At 33.6% G+C, this 23407-nt stretch overlaps 2 protein-coding genes, 2 long non-coding RNA genes and 1 other non-coding gene across 5 annotated transcripts; 3 read left to right on the forward strand and 2 right to left on the reverse strand.

Annotated features, from left to right (window-relative positions):
• Positions 1–940: 940 nt before the first annotated feature.
• Positions 941–6741, reverse strand: LOC133689911 (mitochondrial carrier protein CoAc1). Its single transcript, XM_062110014.1, has 7 exons — positions 5711–6741; positions 5161–5246; positions 4862–5069; positions 4451–4583; positions 3060–3241; positions 2505–2633; positions 941–1275 (listed from the first exon to the last, which is right to left on the reverse strand). The coding sequence occupies exons 1-7, from the start codon at positions 5900–5902 to the stop codon at positions 1174–1176; spliced, it is 1032 nt and encodes a 343-aa protein (XP_061965998.1). The 5' UTR covers positions 5903–6741; the 3' UTR covers positions 941–1173.
• LOC133689913 (uncharacterized) lies at positions 1211–3056 on the forward strand. The gene is made up of 2 exons (XR_009841362.1): positions 1211–1348; positions 2764–3056. It is a non-coding gene; the product is annotated as an uncharacterized LOC133689913 (long non-coding RNA).
• A 1936-nt stretch (positions 6742–8677) lies between the features above and the next one.
• On the reverse strand, positions 8678–8761 carry TRNAL-CAA (transfer RNA leucine (anticodon CAA)). Its single transcript has one exon. It is a non-coding gene; the product is annotated as a tRNA-Leu (tRNA).
• An 8094-nt stretch (positions 8762–16855) lies between these two features.
• On the forward strand, positions 16856–19869 carry LOC133688548 (cytokinin riboside 5'-monophosphate phosphoribohydrolase LOG8). The gene is made up of 7 exons (XM_062108057.1): positions 16856–17360; positions 17696–17793; positions 17926–17956; positions 18403–18502; positions 18669–18739; positions 18822–18965; positions 19564–19869. The coding sequence occupies exons 1-7, from the start codon at positions 17244–17246 to the stop codon at positions 19654–19656; spliced, it is 654 nt and encodes a 217-aa protein (XP_061964041.1). The 5' UTR covers positions 16856–17243; the 3' UTR covers positions 19657–19869.
• A 2425-nt stretch (positions 19870–22294) lies between these two features.
• On the forward strand, positions 22295–23401 carry LOC133689593 (uncharacterized). The gene is made up of 2 exons (XR_009841321.1): positions 22295–23029; positions 23197–23401. It is a non-coding gene; the product is annotated as an uncharacterized LOC133689593 (long non-coding RNA).
• The last annotated feature ends 6 nt before the right edge of the window (positions 23402–23407 follow it).

Below are 23407 nucleotides of genomic sequence, written 5' to 3' on the forward strand. Positions count from 1 at the left end.
ACGGGGATTTTTTTTATTTTTTTTTCTACGGTAAAATGATTTTGTTGTCCCTTCGATTTTGAAGATTTTGCTGCCATTCTCTTATTTTTTTTATTATTTATTTTTTACAGGGTAATTTTAATCTCATGATCCTGATTATTAATTTTAAAGATTAACCTTGTTTAAGTTTGTTTTTTTTGTTTTTTTTGTTTTTTTTAAATAATTATTTTTTAATTTCATCATTTAACATTGAATTATTAAGTCATGAGCTTCGTGATTTGTTTTGCTTTTTTTTTAGGGTTATCTCTATCTCATATCTTGGGTTACAGGTTAACTTTCTCGGGTTACAGGTTAATCAAGTTAACCTGAGTTGATTTAAATTTTTTTTTCAAATTTTTTCTTATGAAATTATTTTTTTAATTTTATCATTTCACATTAAATTATTAATCCTTAAACTTTGTAATTTCTCTTTCTTTTCCTTAGCCAGAGTTATTCCTAATATAAGGTAGTCAAGTTAACATGTGCCGGCTCAAGTTTTTTGTATTGACTTACCTTTGGTTTTTTTTTTCTAGGTCTTTATTTAATAAATGATTTTTTAATCTTTTTACTTTTATCCTTCACATTATTATTTGGCCTTAAATTTTGGAAATTTTTGCTTTCAATTTTAAAAGATTACCCTTATTTCACATCTTGGATTGTAAACTAGATTTGCTCTATCATTATCCAAACATTTTTTATATATAATTTTTTTTGAACTGGGGCCAACAACGTATCACGAGCCACCAGTCAAAGTCTTTATTCCAAGACGAAAGAAATGCCCGTCAACGAGACCCATTTCGATGAAAATGGCCAATGGGCCCCCATAGCCAGTGGTTATACGGACACGTGACAACCTGCCACATAAGACCAAGAATAGCTACTCTAATAATTCTCTGTGGCTGACTTTAATATTGCAGCAACATAAAACAAGCACATTTTATAAAGACTTAAAGACAGCAGTGTCACCTAATTTTGATTCCAGTAATGATTCAGTCCAAATTGGGCTCAACAATCATCTTGAAAATCAAATGCATCACGCATAGAAAACCTTATACCCGTGCATCAAATATCCAAACTTGCTTAAAGTCTCACAACAATGAAAAATTACTAGTTGAGCACTGTATAGTTGTAATGGAAACTTAGTCAGCTGGAGATTTATCCAGGAGATATTGATTGAGATTTCTGTCGAGGCGGAATCCGAAGCCAGACCTTCATCGTGTCATATGCAGCGAAGCCAATTGCCACAGAAGGAACGATCTGGCAATAGGCAGCGAAACGATGCTATTAACTACAAACTCACTGTGAATCCAGCTTAAAGAGCAATCACAAGGTAATGAAAAACAAAATCTTAGTGAACATTTTGAAAGCATGGAACCACTCAGATTAGTTTCAAAACACTTCCCACTCCATGCATGCATATCAATAGTGGGACTAAATAATGCAATGTACATGGCCTCTATAAAGCATTCATGAACCTAGTAATAGCAAAGGCCATTTGCCTGATGAAAATACTTCCACACTTTCTGCTTTTTTTTTTCCTTTTTACTGACTAGTTGGTCAAATTTCTGATGATGATAGTTGGCCCAGCATTTCCACGATGATCTACAAAGTCATGCGACCATAAAGAGGTTGGTGTAGCAGGCTTTCAAGAACAAACGTGGTTTTGAACAGGCAAATTTCATATAGTCAGAAAAGGGGAAAAAACTTTCCAGATATCAGCAGTGCATTAGGTTTTGTGATTTGCTAGAAATTTTAGGAAAACATAAAGGAAAAGAACTATCAGGTTGATCCTTTTAAAAAAAAAAAAGGAATGAAGAAAGGAGGAAAAACTTCCTACTCCAGGAGAAAAATCAAAATTCTCTCATTTTCTCTAATGAATCATAATAACCAATAAAATTTTAACCAAAGATTTGCATTTCACTTTCCACAATGCATTGCAAGAAGACAGAAGATCATATTCTTGTAGTTCCTTGGCAGATCAAAATTTCACAAACCATCTATGTAAATAAATAAACTACCAATAGCATGCCTATAATAACTAAAGAGTAAGTGGTGAGCTTTAAGGCAATACATGAAAGCCAGTTAAAAATCAAAGTAGTCAGCACAACACATAAATTGCAATCAATATCCAAAGCATCTATGTAAGAGTCTTCAGGTGTAAAACATGATAAAAACACTTGGCAATTTATTTTACTCCTAATATTCAATATCACATGCATCCCAAATAACGGATCACAAACAAAATTGCCTCTTCCATTCCAAATTATATTAAAATGGTTGTCACTTGAAAGCACCTAAAAACAATTTTCTTCCCATTTAATCAAAAAACTCAACAACCAAGCAGATCATGATAAGTAAATACTATCTTATTTAAATGCGAAAGGAAGTTCATGTGCAATGGAAGTACATTTTTGATTGTCAGTGAAAATGCATGGATAACAAGAGTCTAATATCAGTTGTAATATTCCATGAATTAAAAGCATTACCTTGATATAATTAATGCTCAGCCCAGCAAATAACTGTTTCCATCCTTGATTGCGTACTATAGTAGAAAGCCCTTCAAATGTGTTCCTGTATCTTGCATTACCTTGACTTAAAGGTTGTAAATTCTCAACCTGTAAAATACATTCCAGTAATACTTTAAAACCTAACATCCCAAAATTCTTGTTTAAGTTTCAAACTGCGTATGCTGACACTAAAAATCTCAACTAAAAAGCTGCCATTTTTTTTATAAATTTGAAACAGGTTACACCAAGTTTGACATGCTTTTCCTACCAATATTGAACTGTGAAGAGGCATATGATGATCAAGTGGTCAAGCACATGGTCAATTCAGGAACCACAAAATCTATCATCTAGGATACATTCCAGAAGCAGCAATCACTCATACCGGAGTTCATGTAAACAGGGTTACAGCAAGTGCCCTATAGACTAAAGTTCACTCCCTGTATAGCTGTACTATGATAATTTTCTACATCCTACAGTAATAGTCATGTCTAGAATAGCCAGCTAAATGAGGATTGCACATGTTTTGTGATATACCTGCATCTGTCTTCTAACAACATCTAATGGGTATGTAATTGTCTGCCCAAATAACCCTGCAATAGCTCCACATGAAAGACGCATCACAATGGACTGGTGCTCTTCAGGGACATGTCTCTTAAGTTCCTCATAAACATAGAACTTCAAACCCGCATAAGGGAGGATTCCAATAAGGGTTGGACCTGCTCAAATAAAGAAACTTCATCATTGTGGCCAGCTGAACAGGGCAAGTATCGTGTATGTGTGTGTGTAAAGTAGAAGTTAAATCACAGTAAAGCTTATAAACTACTCCAAGCATTGTTGTCAAAATTACATGTCAACATATAGGATTCTATTGTTCATGATATTGACGCGGGACAACAAAAACCAGATATGCTGGACATTTTAACTAGCCATGAAAAAGCAACTGGGTGGAATCAACAGTGGCATGCAAGTCACACTGTTAAAATCAATGAAAAGTGATCTCCTAGTGGTTTTAATGTTTCTATGTTACAACTGTTCTGGACTTGTCTTCAAGGTATCTTACTGCGATGCTTTTGAGCTCATGTTTGTGGGCCTGGTGGGAAAGCTGAAAGAGGCATACTGGCAAAGCTGAATTGAGCTATAACTTGTGGTAGTTTTGGGTTTTGACCAGAAATATTCAATAATCCAATTTTGGTTTTGTGGAAAGACGCAAGTGGCTGATGGGATTTAGGAAAAATCTTATTTTTGTATCCAAAGATGAAATTATCCGAGTTTGAATTCATCATAAATGGCGAGTTTTGTAAGCAAGGATAATGGTGATGCAGCAGCTTCTTCAACAAAAAAGAAGAGATAAAATAGCGTTGTATAGAGGTGAATTTTGAAACTAATTGTCAGTTTAAGAAAAGATTTTAGCAGTTGCAATTACCAAAGATCATGTCATTTACTTATTTTGAGAATGGTAATTGCAATATCATTTCTCTTTTGCATGCAATGCACTTTCTATGTCTCCCTTATTTTTTAGAATTATCCATCTCCATTTTGTTTGTATCGTTCATTTTAACCATAAAAAACAAATTGAGATACTAATGATAAAAAAAAAATCGTATCATTGCTTAAAATAACTTAAAAAAGACAGATTAAATTAATCAATTGATCAAATATGGAGATTTGGTTGTTTGGAGAGATCAGTTAATCCTGTTCAAATTTAATTACAGTTTGAATTTAATCACCACTGGCACCATTAACGATTTAAATCCATCCGACTATAGTTGATAATGGACATGATAATGCTCCTATGTAAAGGTAGTATTTTTCAAATTTTTATGCTCAATAACATACTAAGAAACACAAGTACTGATCACCTTCAGACACCAATGCCTACACACCGCATCAGACAGCAAATCACCATAAAACAAGCATATACGCACCTATTCCTCGATACAATGCACGCATTCCCCCTTCCTTGTAGACACTTGCAAGTACCTCTTTTATGCCGTTATAAGCAGGCTGAGCACATATACTTTTCATGCCACGCCTGAAACCCCCTCTTGAGTCCACAACCTGTTGAACCATTAGAAAAAGGACAGAAGATTACATGCTGAACCATCTACTTCTAGAAAACCAGGTAAATAGAACAGTTGAAGTGTTCGACAGCATAAGACTACTTTGAGTAGAAACGTAATTTAGACAGTTTCCAAATAATGAAAATGAATTAAAACCAGGTTTCATAAACAAATTAGAACATGCTTTCATTGTTCACTACCCTTTAATATGAAATCCATGGGCTTCCATCAAACTCAAAAACAAAAGCTTCAATAACAATCTTGCAAACTAGTTACCTGATAAGCAAGCTTAGTACGAGCCAGGTCTAAAGGGTAAGTGCATAAAACAGCTGTTCCTCCAGCCACTGAACCAGCTAATAGATCTATCACAGGCCCTGTACCAAGGGCAGGGCAATTATTCAAGATCCAAACACGATATTGCTCATATGTCATGAAATGCAAGGCCGCATAAGGAACAATCCGAATAACACTGGCTCCATTCCCCCTAGAAGAAAGCATAAAGCATAACCATAAACTATGTTAAATTCTTGACTGGTATAAATAAAAAGTAAATGAAGAAACAAACTACAACTTACTTATAAAAGCCAAGGATTCCCTCATGCTTTAATAGTTTCTTCAATGACTGAAACACTCCAAGAGATTGGAACCCTTCAGTTCTTGTCTACAAAAATAAGCAAGAAAGTTAAAAAAAAATTGCAAATTGATTGGAACATTTGAAAGCAAGTCAATAAGGAAAAAGAAACAACTGATCAGCGCAGGATGCAACAATAATGCAAAATCCCCATGCAGCACCAAATTTGCATAGCAGAATCCTCTTTCAGGCTTACTCTAGGAACACAAGTTTTAGACAAAAACCCATTTTAATAAACTAGAGATCAAGAATCTTAAGTTCTTCCCGGAACCCGCTGGTTCAAATTTCAAAATTCTGTTCTTTAACTAATAGTTAAAAAAGCTAGTTTTTTGCAAAAGTACAGGGAAACTTGCATATTAGAAACAGTTCCTACCTAGAGTTCAATTTCAGCAAAGCCTAATAATGGCTAATCCAAACAAAATCTAACTACATGTAGCAGAAATAATCAGTCACATGAAATCCACAAAATCATATAAAAAGGAGAGGTGCTGCACCTGTAAGAGTATTTTAGTTCTTTCAAGTGGTGCGATGACAGTCTTAGCAAATGCTCCAGCAGTTCCACCAGCAATGAGCTCCTTCACATAAACAGGTACATCATCAAGCAAAGAAACGTCCCTGTGAGCAGATGAACCATCAACCAGCTCGGCGACATTAGAAGACAATGTGGACCCTTGCGAGGAACTCATTTCCCCAAAATTCCAATTTCCAAACCAAAATTATACAATCACAACCTTTGAAAATTAGATGGATGATGGTGATAATAGTAATTATCCACTCTGAAGCTTGAAAAACTCCTTATCCCATCTATCTCTAGGGATACAAAAAGAAAAGACCTTTCGTTCAACAAGTAAATCCAAGGGCCTGAGAACACCCAGAAGCGAATTGGGAAAGTTCACAAGCCGATCCTCCTCTTCAAAAATAACAATATTCATCAACAAACACAAAGAAACTAGTCACACCAGACCAAGTAATCAAATCCCTTCAATCACGACAATTCTCCCATGGATCTATCACAAACCCACCAACAATCATTCCAAGATAACCACTTCTATCAAACACTACCAATCCAAAATAAAAAACCAGATCCAATAACCTCAGCCAAACCAGCAAGAACAACAATCCAATCAATCCCAGACCAAAAAATCCAAACCCTTGTCTCAAAATCAAAACTTTTCAATCAAACAGTACAGAATTCTCATAACCCTTTTATAATGCTAACCCAATGACCAAATAAACAAAACCCAATTGAGATCAATCAACATTAACACAGTTTTTACACTTCTGTTTATTAATTGTTGGAGAAAACCTACCAGTAAATGATTCTTTCTTGGGTCACAGGAGAACAGGCTAGTGAATTTAGCAAAACCGCATAAAAGTATCGACAACCCTGTTCTGTTCTGTTCACCTATGAAGGAAAGATTAAGGAAGGAGGCAGGGAGGTTTCTCCAACGTTCTACTGTCCTGTATCTTTTCTTTTTTTTTTGGCTTCTAAATAGGCGCTTTCAGGAAGCAAATTTAAAAGGGCGTGTTTTTTTTTATAAGAAAAAAGAAACGTAGTTTAATAATAATAGGACTATAGGAGTGCTGTGTTTTCTTTGACTTTTGACTCTATCTACGTTAGCTGTCTGGCGAATGGCTGGCATTGCGCTCTTCTCGTCACAAATACGGCAAATCCTTAAATATGTTTTAGATAATAACTAGTTTGATTTCAACAAAAGATAATCAAGAAGTTAGCATAAATATATATAATTTCATATTATTGAGTTATTTAATCTCTTTTAGAATATAAATAATTTAAACTCCATTTAAAAAATTCTAGCATAATTCTTTCTTTTCTTTTTAATGTATTTATTTCAATAAAAAACATATTTTTTTACATGGGTTCTTAATTTCAATAAAAAACACTTGGGAGCCTCGGCCTTCCACACCAGAGTGAAAGATGCCGAGGCCTGCCCAATAGGTGTAGCCATTCATGGGTGTCAGGTCATAAACATTGAGACAAACTGGTGTATTGCCTGGACCATAGTTAGGTGATCCTTTCTTCGATCCAAATTTCATATTTCCTCAGAGCATGAACAAAAATCAACAGACATTTTGTAGATCTGTAATATTTAAAACAAAACATCAAAATCCAACTTAAAATCACAGCCTGTTCTTTCCAGCGGTTCATGAGATGCAGAGTCCTGATTCCCAGTTTGATCTATCTGAATCACAGCCTATGTCTTGATTCCCAGTTCATCTAACTGAATCTTATATGCAAAGAGTTTTTTTTTTTCCTTTTAAACATAGTTTTTTTTTTTCCTTTTAAACATACAATTAGTATATTTTAGGTAATGTTACTCAGAAACATAATAAATTGCAGAATCTGCAGACTCGTCAACAAAAATTACAGCAACCATCTGCAACTCCAGTTGACTGTCATCCTAAATAATACAATTAGTGTATTATCTTAGACTGCAAATCCACCATGAGAGATGATCAAAACTCTTAACAAGTCCTAGCACAAGAAAACCTCCTTTCTGGGAAGCACCACTCACTGTGAGTTGAAAGCAATAATGACTCCCTTAACAAGAGAAAAGGAGGGCTATCTGATTCTGAAACGATCACTCCTCCCTGACACAAAACATCAAAAATTATAAGAAAATAATATATAGCTAACCCCAACACAGTCTTGCAAGGTAAATGGCAACAGTCAATCTCAATGCTCTACCATTTTGGCGTTCAAAAAAGAAGAAAATGGATGGAATGCTCATTGTTTTTCTCAATCTTTTCTCTTTCCAAGTTATTTTATTCCATAAAATTATTAAAATAAATATTCAAAACTACTTACTAATAAAGCTCAAGAAGTGGTCAGATGCTACCCTCGGAAATTTTTTTTCTGAAGATCAGAACATATTTTACCCGAAAAAAGAAAGATACGAGGATGACATGTGTACGTTCATGGTCCAGCTGCAGTTAATGATAATTTTGCAAGAATTTCTGCCACATCTTTCATTCTACTCGTTCCATCTCTATCTCAAGATTTTATAATATTAAAATCAAGATAAAAATCGAATTTCATATAACTAAAACAGTAATTAATTATGGAAACTTCGCTTAGCACCATGTTTCTCTCATCTTTCCATTTTTCATGTTGTTCCACAGTGATTGAATATCAAAACTGCAATGAGAGATCGGTAATTTTCTTACTTAAAATCCCATCATGTATGTAAATTTATTTTTTTCTACCGTGAAGGTTTGAATAAACTTGTAGATGCTATAAATAAAAGACACAACACATTAAAGATTTCAAAAAAAAAAAAACATGAAATTTAGATTGTATAAATCAAAATTAATAATTATTGGACTCATGAATACATCAAATTTAGTGTCTGGATTTGAGATTATTAAAAAATAATAATTTAAATATGCAAATAAATTGATTTATGTACTTTTAGACAAGTCATAGAACAAAAACTGGATGTCAGAAGTGGGATTTGAACCCACGCCCTCTCACGAAGACCAGAACTTGAGTCTGGCGCCTTAGACCACTCGGCCATCCTGACCTCTTATGATGGTTTTGCTTTTCATTATTTAAAACCATAATTCTTTGTCTCAATGTCTGCTGTTCTCAAAATATTTCAACAGTTATTAATGATGCATCTTCAACCTTCTGGAGTTGAGGGCATCACTTTGTTTGTGCAAGATTTAAGCTGAAGACGGTAAAAACAAAGAAAGAACACGGCAATTTTAATGAGCCAAATAGGCTACTGATAAAAATTCTAAATTGTTTAGAATAATAATGGTAAAATCTGTCGAGATTTACAAACCTTTAAATAGAATAAAAACCCTACCTCAACTAAAAAATAAAAATAAAAATTTAAAAGATTACAAAGAAATAAATTATAAAATCCAAAAATAACAAGAAAAATAAAAAAAATTATCAAAACTAGAGCTTCGGGGTGATATTTTTAAAATTTAAAGATACGAAGGTCAGAGTAGTTATTTTATATCTACTCGAAAAAAATAGTCTTTGAAACCCTTGTAAAAATTTATATAGAATTCAATGATCGGATAAAAAATTATGGTTTTTTTAAGTTGTTATTTTGATTTGTCACGATATATAGAATTCAATTATCGGATAAAAAATAATGATTTTTTGAAATTATTATTTTAATTTGTCGCGACTTATCTCATTTTTCCATAAATTTATTTACTAGATCATTCCTTTAATCTATCTTAGTCATATTCTTATTTAAATTCATATCCAACTGCTAAGATCATAAGGGGAACAGCATCAATTTTGCTGCACACCATATATCCACCGGGGTCTCTTTCGCGAAATCTTGAATTGCCAAGGAATGACAAAACTGATATCTTTGATCGATAGTAGGAAATGACAAATCATCATGAAGTTCTTAAAGAAACTGCTTTGAATAGAGGTTGGATTTTGAGGCATTGGTTAAAACATTTCCACCCGATCATCAGGGAAACCACCGTAGAGGTGACTCCAGAATTCTAGCCAGTCCTAATGCATTCAGCACTACAGTTAGCTATGTTTACTTGCTCAATCCTGGCTGCAGTTTGAATTACCAAAAACAAAAGCCCTGGCTGTTGAGATATCCATTTTTTCTAAATTTACGAGGTCACCTTGCAATTTGGTGGTAAATATGGAAGAACAACTTCACACAAGTCTAGTGGTGATACCATTGTAGAATCTTTTTTTCATTATTTTAAACCAAACTGAGGAATGGCAGCACCTCACGTAGCATTTTGACAGAATTTATTGCATTAACTTACGATTGCCCAGAGCAAGATAAACTGCATACATTGATACTGATAGAATTCATCTATTATAATATAACTGTCAGAATTGCTAATGTATTAAAAGGACTATGATCTTGTCTTCATCAAATTTGAAATCATAACAACTTTAGCAGGAAGAAAACCATTTTTGCTCCTGATTTTCTCATTGAGTATCATAATAAATCCATGCACGTTTATTTTTTGAAGAAGAAGAACATAGAAGGAAAACAGAAAAGGTTTCCTACCCTTTGATAACACAAATTAAGATGATCCATTAACATCAAGAGAATTCTTCACCCTCTTCTCTTGAGACCCCCTTTTCCCTGTCTTGAGAAGGAATTGCATTTAAATCAATTTGAGAATTCTGCCTAGAACACGAGGCCTTTTTGTGATATGTTGAGATTCTTTTTCCCTTGCCATCATAAATCACAGCTTCATCTTCATCTGGTACCTTGCACTTTTCCCCTAATATTATTGTCTTCATCCAAACTGAATCCTCATGCTTCGGTTTCCCTTTCTTCTTTTGATTCTTTTTGTCATCTCCGTCCTTCCTCACCAATGACATGCTTCTTGGCAACTTCATGCTTATGGCTTTCATGCTCATGCTGCTTAGACTCCGCGTGGAGGCAGACTTTTTCATGCAGTTGCTGGCGGAAGTAGTCTCGGCTGTCAATTGCATGGCCGGTGGTAAAGGCAATTCTTTTATTTCCTGGGCATCATTCTCCGTTATATCGTGAGATTCTGCTGCACCGCCTGCTTGTGTATGTGGAGGCGCCATTCTTGTTTCCATGGCTGCTGCTTGTGGCGGCGGCGATGGGGAGGCTAATGATGGTGAGGTGCTCACATCCGAATTCGATTCCCCTCTTTGTTGGGGTGATTCTGATGCTTTTGATCGTGATCTTCGAAACCGGGCACCGCAGAGACTTTTGATCATAGCCAATGCTCCAGCCATTGTTGCAAGGAACAAAGAAAATGAAAATGTTGGATTACGAATTCATTGACCATTGGCCAAAGAAATTTCATACAAAAACCAGTGCATAAACAATACAGGAAAAAAGGGTCATGGAGTTTTTCTTTGTTGATTTTAATTGTTTGAGATGGTGCCAAAGGAGGAGGAACTGGCTTTGATATTCATAAAGAAAAAATCGAGAAAAAACGGCCACTTTTCTTGTTTTCTATAATTTCTGAGTATCCAAACAGAATGCTTGGAGTTAGGATTGAAGGAAGGGAAATAGAGGCGAGGAGGCAAAGATGCCAATATTTGACATCTGGGTACTGCTTCAATACAGATAAGCCCTTCATTGACGGTTGAAATCGGTTGTATTTGTGGAAAATCCTCATCGTTCATCTCTCTTCTTCTCTCCTCTTAGCTGTAAGCTTGCTACGCAAGGCAATGCAAAACTAACCTGCACAATATTTAGGAGGATCCTAGGTTAAAAAGGTACATTGATACTGAGAGATTATCTTAACTAACCAATCTCTAGGAAACATGGGCAAGAATGCTTGCTGTTTGCCTCTTGTGCACTGATTATAATTAGATTCATGGCCTAGCACAGTTCAGTTCCATGTTGGGCTTCACGTTTTGGAGATTTCGAGTCTCTTGGCCCACTGAGCAGGCCCACGCACACACTCGGCCAGTTCTTTATATATATTCCCGAAGTCTGACACTCTTGAGTCTTGCGACTCTTGCCCATTGAAATAGATTCACTAGAAAATAATTTGATTTTTTGTTTTATTGGATATCATTGAAATTCCCTTTTTTTTACAAAATCATAATTTTTTTTATGATAATAGCTAACTTTTTTTTTTGTACAATATTTCATGATTATGTTTTAGATTTTGGTATATTTGGCACCGCATTCCATAAAAATTTAAATTTTTTTATTAAAAATTAATTTTTTTTATATTTTAAATTGTTTTAATGTGCTAATCTAAAAAGTAATTTTTAAAAAATATAAAAATATTATTTTAATATATTTATATATAAAAAATACTTTAAAAAGTAACTATAACAACACTTTAAAACAGAACCTTTATTCAATTGTTTGACAGAATACCATTTGATCTTTTATTTTTTTTATGGGAAATAAAAAACGTTATTTATTTTGTAGAAATAACGAGTATTTTTTGTGGCTCTCGACCATGATTTTGACTGACGATAAGAAAAAGACTCACAATAAAAGATTTCTTGCAGCAACAAAAAAAACATGCTGCTAATGGCCGCCCATTTCTTTTTGCTACAAAAAAAAATATATAAAAAATTGAATAAACTAGTCACAATCTTAATCCCATCCCATCTTTTCTAGGATTTAAGAAACTGTTTCAAAAAATTTAATTTTTTTTATTAAAATTTAATATGATTTGTTTGTTTTGGATCGTTTTGATGTGCTAAAGTTAAAAATAATTTTTAAAAAATAAAAAAACATTATTAACATGTATTTCAATACGAAAAATTATTTAAAAAACAACCATTACCATACTACAAACACACTCTATGCCTGACAAAAGTACTTGCAGCAAAGATAGATAAAAAAGAACACATGACCTCTAATTGATCCGATCCAATATAAAAATTAAAATCTGAAATTATTTTGAATTCGGATCATTTTAACTTCGATAAAAAAAAAACACTAAATCTATAATTTTATTATTGTTGCTGCTGCGGTGGTTGTTGTTGAAAAAATAAAGTCAGATTGTCGTGTCGAAATTATGAGGCCCGGCCTCGGAGGAGGAGGACAGGAGGGAGGGCCGGAGGGGTCCGGTGGAGCTTCTTTATGCCATATTTCTATCATGATAAAGTGGAGAAAGAGAGAGGGGTTTAAGGCACAAATCTATCCCTGTCAGGAGGACCATTACACAAGAAGACAGCAATCCAGACATGAAAGAAAGCATTATTATTATAAAATAATATCATCAAAGGGACGGCTCTGTTTTGTCCATCCATTAACCTGCCCTTATTTTAATCCTTTTATGAGACACCAAACACCTCCTTACGTAACCTTTAAATTGAAAATAAATAAATAAATCCCTCTTCGCTGATCCAAAAGAAAATTAGCCCGCCGACATGTCATTTGCTTCGTAACATTAGAGCTACGAATTAAGACAGCACCATGTCTCTAACGTTAGAGAAAAAATAAAAAAAGGAAGTCTTGACTTGTTTTCTAGGTAGTAGCAGGTGGTATTTGTTTATTGTTCCCTGATTAAAAAAAAACAAAAAAAACAAAGGAGGGAGAGATATGAAGAAGTCTCTCTCTGTTTTCTTTTTTAATATTATAATGTCCTTGGTTATAAAATCAGGACTCACTTGGCGAGTTGATCCGGAACTATGCCGATTCGGGGTTTAGACTGGTCCAAGTTTATAAAAATAAAAGAATGATTGACTCGACCTGACCTCGATAAAAACCTATGTTGATCTAGGATAAAACACGGGTCAAAAACCTGTTGATTTTTTTGAAAAAACTTTTGGTCAAAGCAAGTTTGCTTTAATATTTTTTTAAAAAAAAAATTGGACCAGTCAGGTTGACACTCCTGGCCTGTGACTTGAACCTTGTCTCGGGTTGACTCTAGAGTCGAGTTTTAAAACTATGATAATAACTTTTTTTTATTTTTATGTTGACTCGGGTCAACCGGAGTTGACCTTCCCAATATGTCACTTGGGCATTGCCCCGAGTCGACCCCTGAATCGAGTTTTAAAAATATAATAATTATTATTTTTATTATTACATTGACTTGGGTCAAACCGGGCCTTGACCAGTGACCCAGGCTTAGTCGTGGATTGACCCACCAAGTTGAGTTTTAAAACTATAATAATAACTATTTTTATCATTACATGTCTTAGTTAGACAATTTTCAAATTGAAGGTTTTTTACAAGAATGTTTTAGGAATAAAAAATAAAAAATATTGTCTTTGGAGACATATCTTCTTTATACTTGTTGTTTTGAAAGTACAGAAATTCTCTCTAAAATTATCACAAAGACATATTTATTTTTATATCTATGTTTTTGTCTCTTTAATCAAACATATCTTTATCTTCATTGTTTCTGTCATTTTTGTTATAGGACAGTAACTAAATGCTACATTAACATGTGTTTGATATTATGGTGTATTATAATTTTTAACAATGTTTTTTAATTAAATATGTGTTACAAATATATTTTTTTTAATTTTGACATAACATATTAAAACATCCAAAATACATTTTCAAATATTGAAAAGAAGGTTGGAATGCAAAAATTTTTTTTCATAAGATTTGAAAAGGAGGTTATAATGCAAAAAATAAACACTAATACCTCATTCCAAAGTTAGTTTTTAGTAAAATTTTTTAAAAATTCAATATTTGATGAAAAAATTACTTTATATATATATATATATATATATATATATATATATATATAAAAGACATTTTATATCATAATATAAAGCGTCATATTATGGGGAAAACAAATTACTTAATGAGTGATGGATTAATGTATTTGATATATTTTATTTTTGTCTAAAATCTATGTTAAAGAAAGAGATCAAAGATAGAGTAATGACTTAATGTCTCTGAACTCAGTTATACAATGAGCTTAAGTGTATATGGTTCTGGGAATTTATTAGACCCAACATTTCTAAATTCAGCAACGCGCTAAGCCCAATTGCATGTTGGTACATCTTTAAACTCAACTACTCGTTGAGCTAAAGTACACGTTGGTACATCTCTAAGTTCAGCTACGTACTAAGTTCAAGTACATATATGTCTGATAAGCTACTAGAAACTTTCTTAAAAATATCATTACATTTTCTTTCTTTAAAAAAATATTTCAATAGGCATTAGATAGTTTTTAATTTCATAATTTTTTTTTTCAGATAACAGCCAACAACCACTTTTATCCTTACATGTTAAACATCACATATCAACTATTAATCACTTTAACTAAAAAGAGAAAAACAAAATACTTAAATCATAAAATTAATTAATTATCCAACATACTAATCTTATTATTAAACTCCTTTGGATTTTATAACATCATCAAGGGGTAAATTCCATAACTACTCAATCAGGTTAAAGTAAGGTTGTCAATTCCGTTCCGTTCCGTCCGGAATGGCCGAAATATTCCATACCAATTCAAAAAACAGAACAAAATGGAACAAATTTAATCTCATTTTAAATCTCGGTCCGTTCCGGATTTTTCAGCTAAATTCCGCCCGAAACGTTCCGGTTCCATTCCACATGTTCCGTTCCGCTCTTGAAAAGTCATTGAATCAAATTGAACCTTATTCAATTTAATTAATTAAATCACTCAATTATAAAAAACTCTTTTTTATTACTATTTTCTATAACAATGATATTAATAATAACATTGAAAATTATTATTACTATTTTCATTAACAATGATATTAATTTTTTAAAATTAGATTTATCACTAATATATATGGTTTATATTCATGTTGTTTTTTTCATGTTTATACTTTGTAGGAATTTGAGCAAAACAAGGGATGCTTTAGATTCCATTAGCCTTAATAACATTGACCTAACTTTATATTTAAAATATTTGTGTTAAAAGATTTTACTTTCATAATATTTTGATATTTTATTTAAGTTGAATTACTTTAAGTTAAAGATTTATTTAATCTTGACTATTTAGAAATATTTTAAAATTTGAAATTATATTTGTTTGGCATTGTGTTTGTATTGCATAATTTATAATTAATTTATCTTGAATTTGAATTATGTTTGTTGAATATATATATATATATATATATATATATATATATATGAACAGTACAACCCCGAAACGGCACGCCGAAACACTCCAAAACTGAAACATTCCGTTCTAATTGAAAAAACGAAATATCTACCGAAACGGAATTGACAACCCTGGGTTAAACAAACATTCTCTAAAAATGAACTAACAATAACTCGAGATGATTGACATGATGATCAGGGAATGTGCTTCCTCATTTATAGGGTTATCCTTAACATTAAAATAAAAAAAAAGTTATTTTAAAGCTTAACAAACTCTTACTAACGTTATTTTTAATCGAAAAAATAAAAAAATTATTGTTAATCGTTTTTTAAATACAACAATTTGAATATAAGCGATAATTTAAAAAGTACTTAATCTTTATTCACGAAAACTGATATAAAATTAATCATTAAAGTTTAAAAACTATTATTACTAATATGTTTGATATATTACACCAAAATAGAATATAACATGAACATATTAAGAAAAGAAACCCCATTTGGAGTGTAAAATTAGACATGGGATATATATATATATATATATATATATATATATATTAATTGTTTTTACAGGTATATTTATTATGACTTAAATAACTTGTGTAAATTGAATAAGAAAAATACTAGTATGAACTATAGAAAAAAATGGCACTAGGTATATAGTTAGAATATATTTTTTTTCCATGGGTATTTTCGAGTTAGAATACCTTCGGAGACAATCTTAATAATGCTTTTATATTGGCTTGTTGCATTTAGATGAATTTTTTTTAATTATAATTAAAAAATTTAAACTCTAAAAATAAAATGTGATTTTTTTTAACCATCAAATGAACTTCTAAAATTATTCAAAACACCATTACAACTTGAAGTTGGAGTGTGCAAGAACCATCAATGTGCTAAGGAAAGTCAAACGGTGAAAAAAAGAAGCAATTTTTAGGGAATATTTGCTTCATTATTCTTTTTGTCATGTACAAGTTAAAACTACTTGGATTTTGCGTTTGACCAAGGAAAATTAAATATATTTTTTTTGTTTTATCATTCATCAATTACTGACCAGCAGTATTTTTTTTTTAATTACTATGCTTGTTTAATTTAATACTCCAAATATATGTAAAAATACAACAAAGCCGAAAGAGAGACGTTGGATTAGAAAGGGCATGGAGCATGTGGGCTTCTTATGTTCTCATTCTCCAAATGCATAAGAAACAATACATCCCTTTTGATTTCTTCAGTTTTTTTTAATAAATGATTCTTAAATTCAAGATCAACCCAGATTTTTGTTTCTAGTTTTTAACATTGATTTCTAAAAAAAGTTTGGTTCTTGCAACTTATCAATAAGTAATGTTATTATCTACTTAAGATTTTGCTTGATTGCTTTTTGTCTTCTTTTGTTGTCTTTCCTTTTGTTCTGTTTTTCTTTATTTAAAGGGTCCCCTTTTCTTATTGAGAATCGAGGAGGATATAGATATATAGAGATTGCATTAAGGTGGTTGTTGTAATAGAGATTGCGTGAATGGAAGAAGGCAACACAAGGAGTAGCAAGTTCAAGAGGGTGTGTGTGTTTTGTGGAAGCAACTCTGGCAACAGACAAGTCTTCAGCGATGCTGCTATTGAATTGGGAGATGAACTGGTTGGTCCAATAAGCTCAGTTTTTCATAGATATTGTTTTCATTGACTAAGATTGCTCTTGTGTTTGTTGGTCTCAAATATTTGACCTTTTTGATACCTTTTGTCATTTATGGATACCTTAAAGGTGCTGTGAGGTGTTTGATATATGTAACTCAGTGCACTTGTTTGGATAGTTCTTGTACTAGAATGGGTTTATGTTTGCAAGCAAGGCTTATCTTGGTTTGTACTGATTAATGGTCTAAATGACTCTTATCTGTGAAAATGGAAATGGTGTTTAGCTTTTGTTACAATGATTAGTTTGGTTTCTGGTTTGCTGATATTGAATGTGGCTTGTAGGTGAAGCGGAAGATAGAACTGGTCTATGGTGGAGGAAGTGTTGGACTGATGGGTTTGATATCCCAGAAAGTGTATGATGGGGGCTGCCATGTTCTCGGGTAATCAAGAAAGTTGCATTGAGGAATATACTCTTCGTTTTTTTTTCATTATCTGTTTTGATTAAACACAAGGTGTTTGATCTTTTCCTATTATATTGCAGTGCTAAACTAATAGTTGCTCCTCAAATGCAGGGTCATTCCAAAAGCACTCATGCCTCTTGAGGTACCTATGCTTTTATCTCAAATAAAATTTTGCCCTCTTGTCAATGTCTTCAACTATGGTGCTTTTTGTGAATATCTTTCTTATTCTGATTGTAATTTGGACTGCCGGTATGCTGACAAGGTTTTTTTTGTTTGAAATTTGATTTGCTTCTGGTTTTCACTCTTTAAGTACTTAGGTTTTACAAGTTTTTTCTCTTATTGCTTTTGAAGTTATTAACTCTATCATTTTGACTCCTTTGAAATATTAGTGGTGCTTTTCCCTTTGGACTTTCATCTGTTTGTATTTTGCTTTAGCATTCTAATCCCCATCTGGACTTTTTGGTTAGAAATTTACCGGACCCTTTATAATATTAGTTCTAGCTCTCTTTGCTGAAAAGAAGTTATACTTCTTAGCAGTAAAATTGTGATCAGTTGTTCACCAGTAAATTGTTTTCTGCAACATTCCAGATATCTGGTCAAACTGTTGGAGAAGTAAGAACTGTTGTGGACATGCATGAGCGTAAAGCTGTCATGGCTAAAGAATCAGATGCTTTTATTGCTCTTCCTGGTAATGATCTTTGCTGTTCTCATCAATTTTCTCAATGAACAATTAGCAGATATAATTTCATACCTGAGAAGCAGAAGTAGAGATCTTAATTCATGTTCTCTAACAGGATTTCTTTAGTTTTTAAAATGCTTCTGATAATAAGTGGAATACTTGTGTATTCTTGTAGGAGGATATGGAACCATGGAAGAGCTATTAGAGATGATCACATGGTCGCAACTTGGAATTCATAAGAAACCGGTAACCTTCCATTCTCCATGCTTGAGGATCATATTTAGGCAAACTACCTTTCCATGTTGAAACTGAGTGGTACTCTGCACAGGTTGGTTTGCTAAATGTTGATGGATACTATAACTGTTTGCTTGCATTATTTGACAATGGTGTCGAACAAGGTTTCATCAAGCCCGGTGCTCGGGACATTGTTGTCTCTGCTCCAACAGCCAAAGAACTTATGGAAAAGATGGAGGTAAAATCTTAGATACTCGGGGTTGGAGAAAATTACTTTTTGTGAAAACATAAAGAAAAAAATGTTAAAAAAATAACTAAATAAGGGAGAATGCATAACTATAAGACTTGCTTGTAGTTGCACCAATTGTAATTCACATGCTTTGTTACCTCAAAATGACGGGAGCAATTTCACTAGTTTTTCTTTTTTAAAAAAATGTTCGATGATAAGAATACATTTTCTTCTTAAATTTACGATGAAAAATTGCAAAATTGCCAGTGATGTGGATTCCAGTTTGTTGGTTTGATGAGGTCACAAATTGAAAATAATGAATGGAAAGAAAAACTGGTTCAAACTTGGACAAGTCCGTCCTCATGTTTACCGACATGATGTCTTCCATTAGTTACTATTGGAATGTAGAGAATGGGAGTGCATTTACTACATATTCCATCCTTTTTGTTGCGTTTCCCCCCTGTAACTTCAAATGGGACATTGCCAGCCACTTGGCTTGTAGTTGTTCCAAGAGCCTATCAATAGCTTTTTCTTGAAATTAATATTTAGTTACAACTAATAGAGCCTTATTACTTGACAGAATTTTGAACTTCTAAATTTTTTGCAGCTATACACTCCTTCCCACAAACAGGTTGCGCCTCGTGAAAGCTGGAACATGGAGCAACTCGGAGACTATCCTAAACAACAGAATGCACAGTGAGGGTTTCGGTGGTAGGTCTTTATCCCAAATTAATTCCTGATGTAATCCATCGTAACTCTGAGCTGTGTAGAAGATTCTTTCTGAAATGGGACCACATAATTGTTGGGTACTATGTACTTTTGTCGTTGTTTTATGGTTTGAAGTCTATTAGAATCATCCATGCTGTTTCAGAACTTTCATTGGTTTATGGTCAATCGCACTATTTTGGGGTCTTATCTGGTTGTTACCACTTACTGAAGGGCAAAGGTACCTTGAAATGCAAACAAATGGCAAGCGGTTTTAGTACAATTTCATCTAATGAATAGTGAATAATGGTCCCTAAAGTGGACTATTTAAGTGCGTTTGTTGGAAGCAACTAAGGTGTTTGGTTGGTAGTAAAGCTATTGGACCTCAAGCACCTCATCAATCCAACCTCTGAAAGTCGATTCTGTTGACGACCGTTCTTTCACATCAAAATTTATTTTCAGTGTCAAATGGAAGTTGAATTTGGAGCAATTTTCACACGATGGAAAAAAGGTTTCTGTCAAGGCACCTGTAGTCTATGTTTGGTTGATAGTCATGTTGTCGGTGTTGAGAAAAATTGATCTCTCACGAAATCGTCCTAGTTAAGTTTCACCTCGTGTGAAATAAAAAGAATTAGCGGGTTGACAACATGAGTGTTTATATGTGATCAACGTCACAAGTGGGTTGATAACAAGAGTATTTAGATGTGGCCGCCTCACAGTAACTTGTGACGTAAGGCCAGACACATCCTGTGCAGTATCGCAGTTGATCTTTCCATGAGAGAAAGGGCAAAACACTCGGTCAATCCCGCAGCTTCTTATTAGAAGCAGTTTTGTTGTTGGAAGCTTTTTCTAGCAACATGCAAACTACTGTATGTTTCCGCCACTTGCTTTTGGTTTTACCAAGATATCTTGCTTTAGGCATAAAAGTAAATCCCACTGTCATAGGCATTTTGAAGCATCTTGAAGAAAGAACGTGATAACGCTTATCTTGTAATTATCGGCAAGATTTGTGGATGATTACCGGACCTTTTTTTTGGTCGTAGGAGGACCTTCTTTTCTTGCTTTATTCGAATATTCAGTCAACTCCAAACGAAAAGGTAGAAGGTTTTTCAGCTGTAAACAGTCTGAAAGTGGTTATTGCATAGAGCTTAGTCCTTTTTTGGACAACACATGACTTGCTATATATACATTCCGATGGAGTGAAAGATGCGCATGCAATGCACTGAGGTATAACACTTAACCTTTGCATTTTAATTAGGTTCTTTGGAGGTGGATGCTTTGAGTTCACACCCATATATGATAGGTAATTTAAGAAATATTATCTTAGTTAATATGGGTTTGATTACGTAATGGGTTTTGTTCTTGAAAATACATGCACCTCTTAAAAACAAAGTAGACCCACATATTATATAAACAACTATGAATTTTGTCTCTTAGCCAATGTGAAATAGTAACATCATCATAGCTCCCTAAACAAGAAGCTTGGATATCACAACAGAATTGTCACCTTTCATTGTAAGTAGCTTCGGATTTTTTTCAAGGTAAGTTATATATTCACATGTTAGGGGAGAGAAAAAAAGAATTTTTTCCATCTCAAACATAAAAGAAAAATATATATATCTTTCTATCTCCTTCTCTTACATAATATCTACCTAAAAAAATCATAAATTAACTTAAACATAAGATGATTATTTGGCAAGTAACATCCAACCCATCATTGTTTATAAAGAAGGCCTGGATCTAATGAAGTTTTTCTAGCTTTACCGGTGGCATTATTTGTGGAAATACCATACATGAGATGCTACCAGAACCCCTCATCTCGAGAGTTATGATGATAGGCTACTATCTTTTATTGATTAGGAGAACAAAGAACTTAATAACTTATATAGCATGAGGATCTTCTATCCCTATAATAGGTGTCTTTCCAAGAACAGAACTCATTCTGTGGTTAAACTCATGTCAATTAAGATAATATTTTTTAGAAGATCTATCATGTGTGAATGTTGATATATATTATTACTACTGTTATTTGTGGGAACGTTAGTTATATTGCGCTACACAACTCCTTGTCAGGAGACTATGATGATGTTATTATCCCACATCAACTAGGAAACGATAGCTTTAATAACTGAACCCATGTCATCTGAAATAATACCTCTTGAAAGACCTACCATGTGTAGATGTATACACACATCATTAGGGTAAGTTCTGCTATGATGAAACTTAAATTAGAAGCAATTATTTAGCCAAATCTAGCAAATTTTGAGATTTCATTCTAGCGTGGTGAATTCAACCAATATCCTAGCATAGTCCTTCTCGAGAGTATAAATCAACTGAACATGTTTATAGAACTACAACTATTGCTTATTGTGGTTACATCAGAACTCGGAGGTTGTTGAAGGAAGCTCTTGGCTGATAAAATGTGAAAAGATGGCCTAAAAAAGCCTAATTCATACCCTAAACTTCCTGTGAAGTAATTGACCACTTAACAAACAGCCTTTTCTTTGTGGAGCACTCCTTTAAAGAAACATTTGTGACCCTTTATGATGATTATGAAAAGGCAAAACTATTTATTTAGATGTTATAGACCATTGGAAATTTATAAGCCTTTCTAGTGGTTGCAAATACGTGTTTCCTTACAGACATCCTTACTGCTATCCATGTAATAGCAAGCAGGAATAGTCCTTTACCAGGGTGAAGTGTTGGTGTTTGGAATCATGAACTCGGCTATTCAGGTTAGCAGAGTAGCACACACTGCAATGAGCAAACCAATTTGTCCAAAATCTTTGGAGCCCAACTGATCTGTCAGCTTTTGGGAAAATCATGTGTGGCCTTTTGATTAAGGCTTAGCTTTATTTTAATGGTGCCAACTGCAACCCACATGGGAATTGCCTACTGAGGGGTCCTAAGCCTGTGAACGTGTTCTCTCTTCTCAGTGTCCATCCATTGAAGTACCACAGCATGCCACTTCATTGGACGCGTAATTTTGCTTTTATTTTCGAAAGAACAAGAAAAAGAAAGAGAAGAAGACGACTCTAGCCCTTTTTGTTTAAATTGATGGTTATGCCCCATTTCACCACAATGTGGTCCATGAGTTTTGTATTTTCACGAATTTGATGATGCCTATGAAATTCTGAGATAGGTTTTTGTTTTTCAATATGAATCTTCCACCAACAGTAGCGGTTCCTGTACAGGTCATAGTGGACCTTTTGGTCTTGTTATGTCATGAACTAGGAGGTAAAGGTGGAGATGGCTGCAGTTTCTCATGGGGTCCCTTTTTCTCCCTTTCTGTTCGTAAATGAGTCGCTGCAACAACTGAAAAGCCATTTTACTGTTTTGCTAGGACATACCATGAAGTGATTGCAGAGGTATGCAACTGTTCGTGCTATTATATGAAGCCCCCCCCCCCCCCCCCCCCCCCCCCCCCCAACTTCTTTAACTCAGAATTAGGTCTTGTTTTTTCAGACAATTGTCCTTTCAAATTGCTTATCCTTACCACCTGTTACCATCATGCATGTTGCTTGGTGCCTTGTAGGAAATACCAAAGCTTAACCACCGAGGAAGTGAGAATACAACACGAGGAAAAATTAAAAGAAATTTTGCACATGATGCCATCGTAAAGTAGCTAAACAGAGTATTAGTCTGGTGTTGTCTGCAACATATTTTGTCACCCTCTTACATATCCTCAAAGCCAACCTGGTTTTCGAATGGAAATAAAATGATTCGGGATTTCTTTCCCAGCTGCA

This window comes from Populus nigra, chromosome 3 (genome assembly GCF_951802175.1).
Source record: "Populus nigra chromosome 3, ddPopNigr1.1, whole genome shotgun sequence".
Lineage (NCBI taxonomy): Eukaryota > Viridiplantae > Streptophyta > Magnoliopsida > Malpighiales > Salicaceae > Populus > Populus nigra.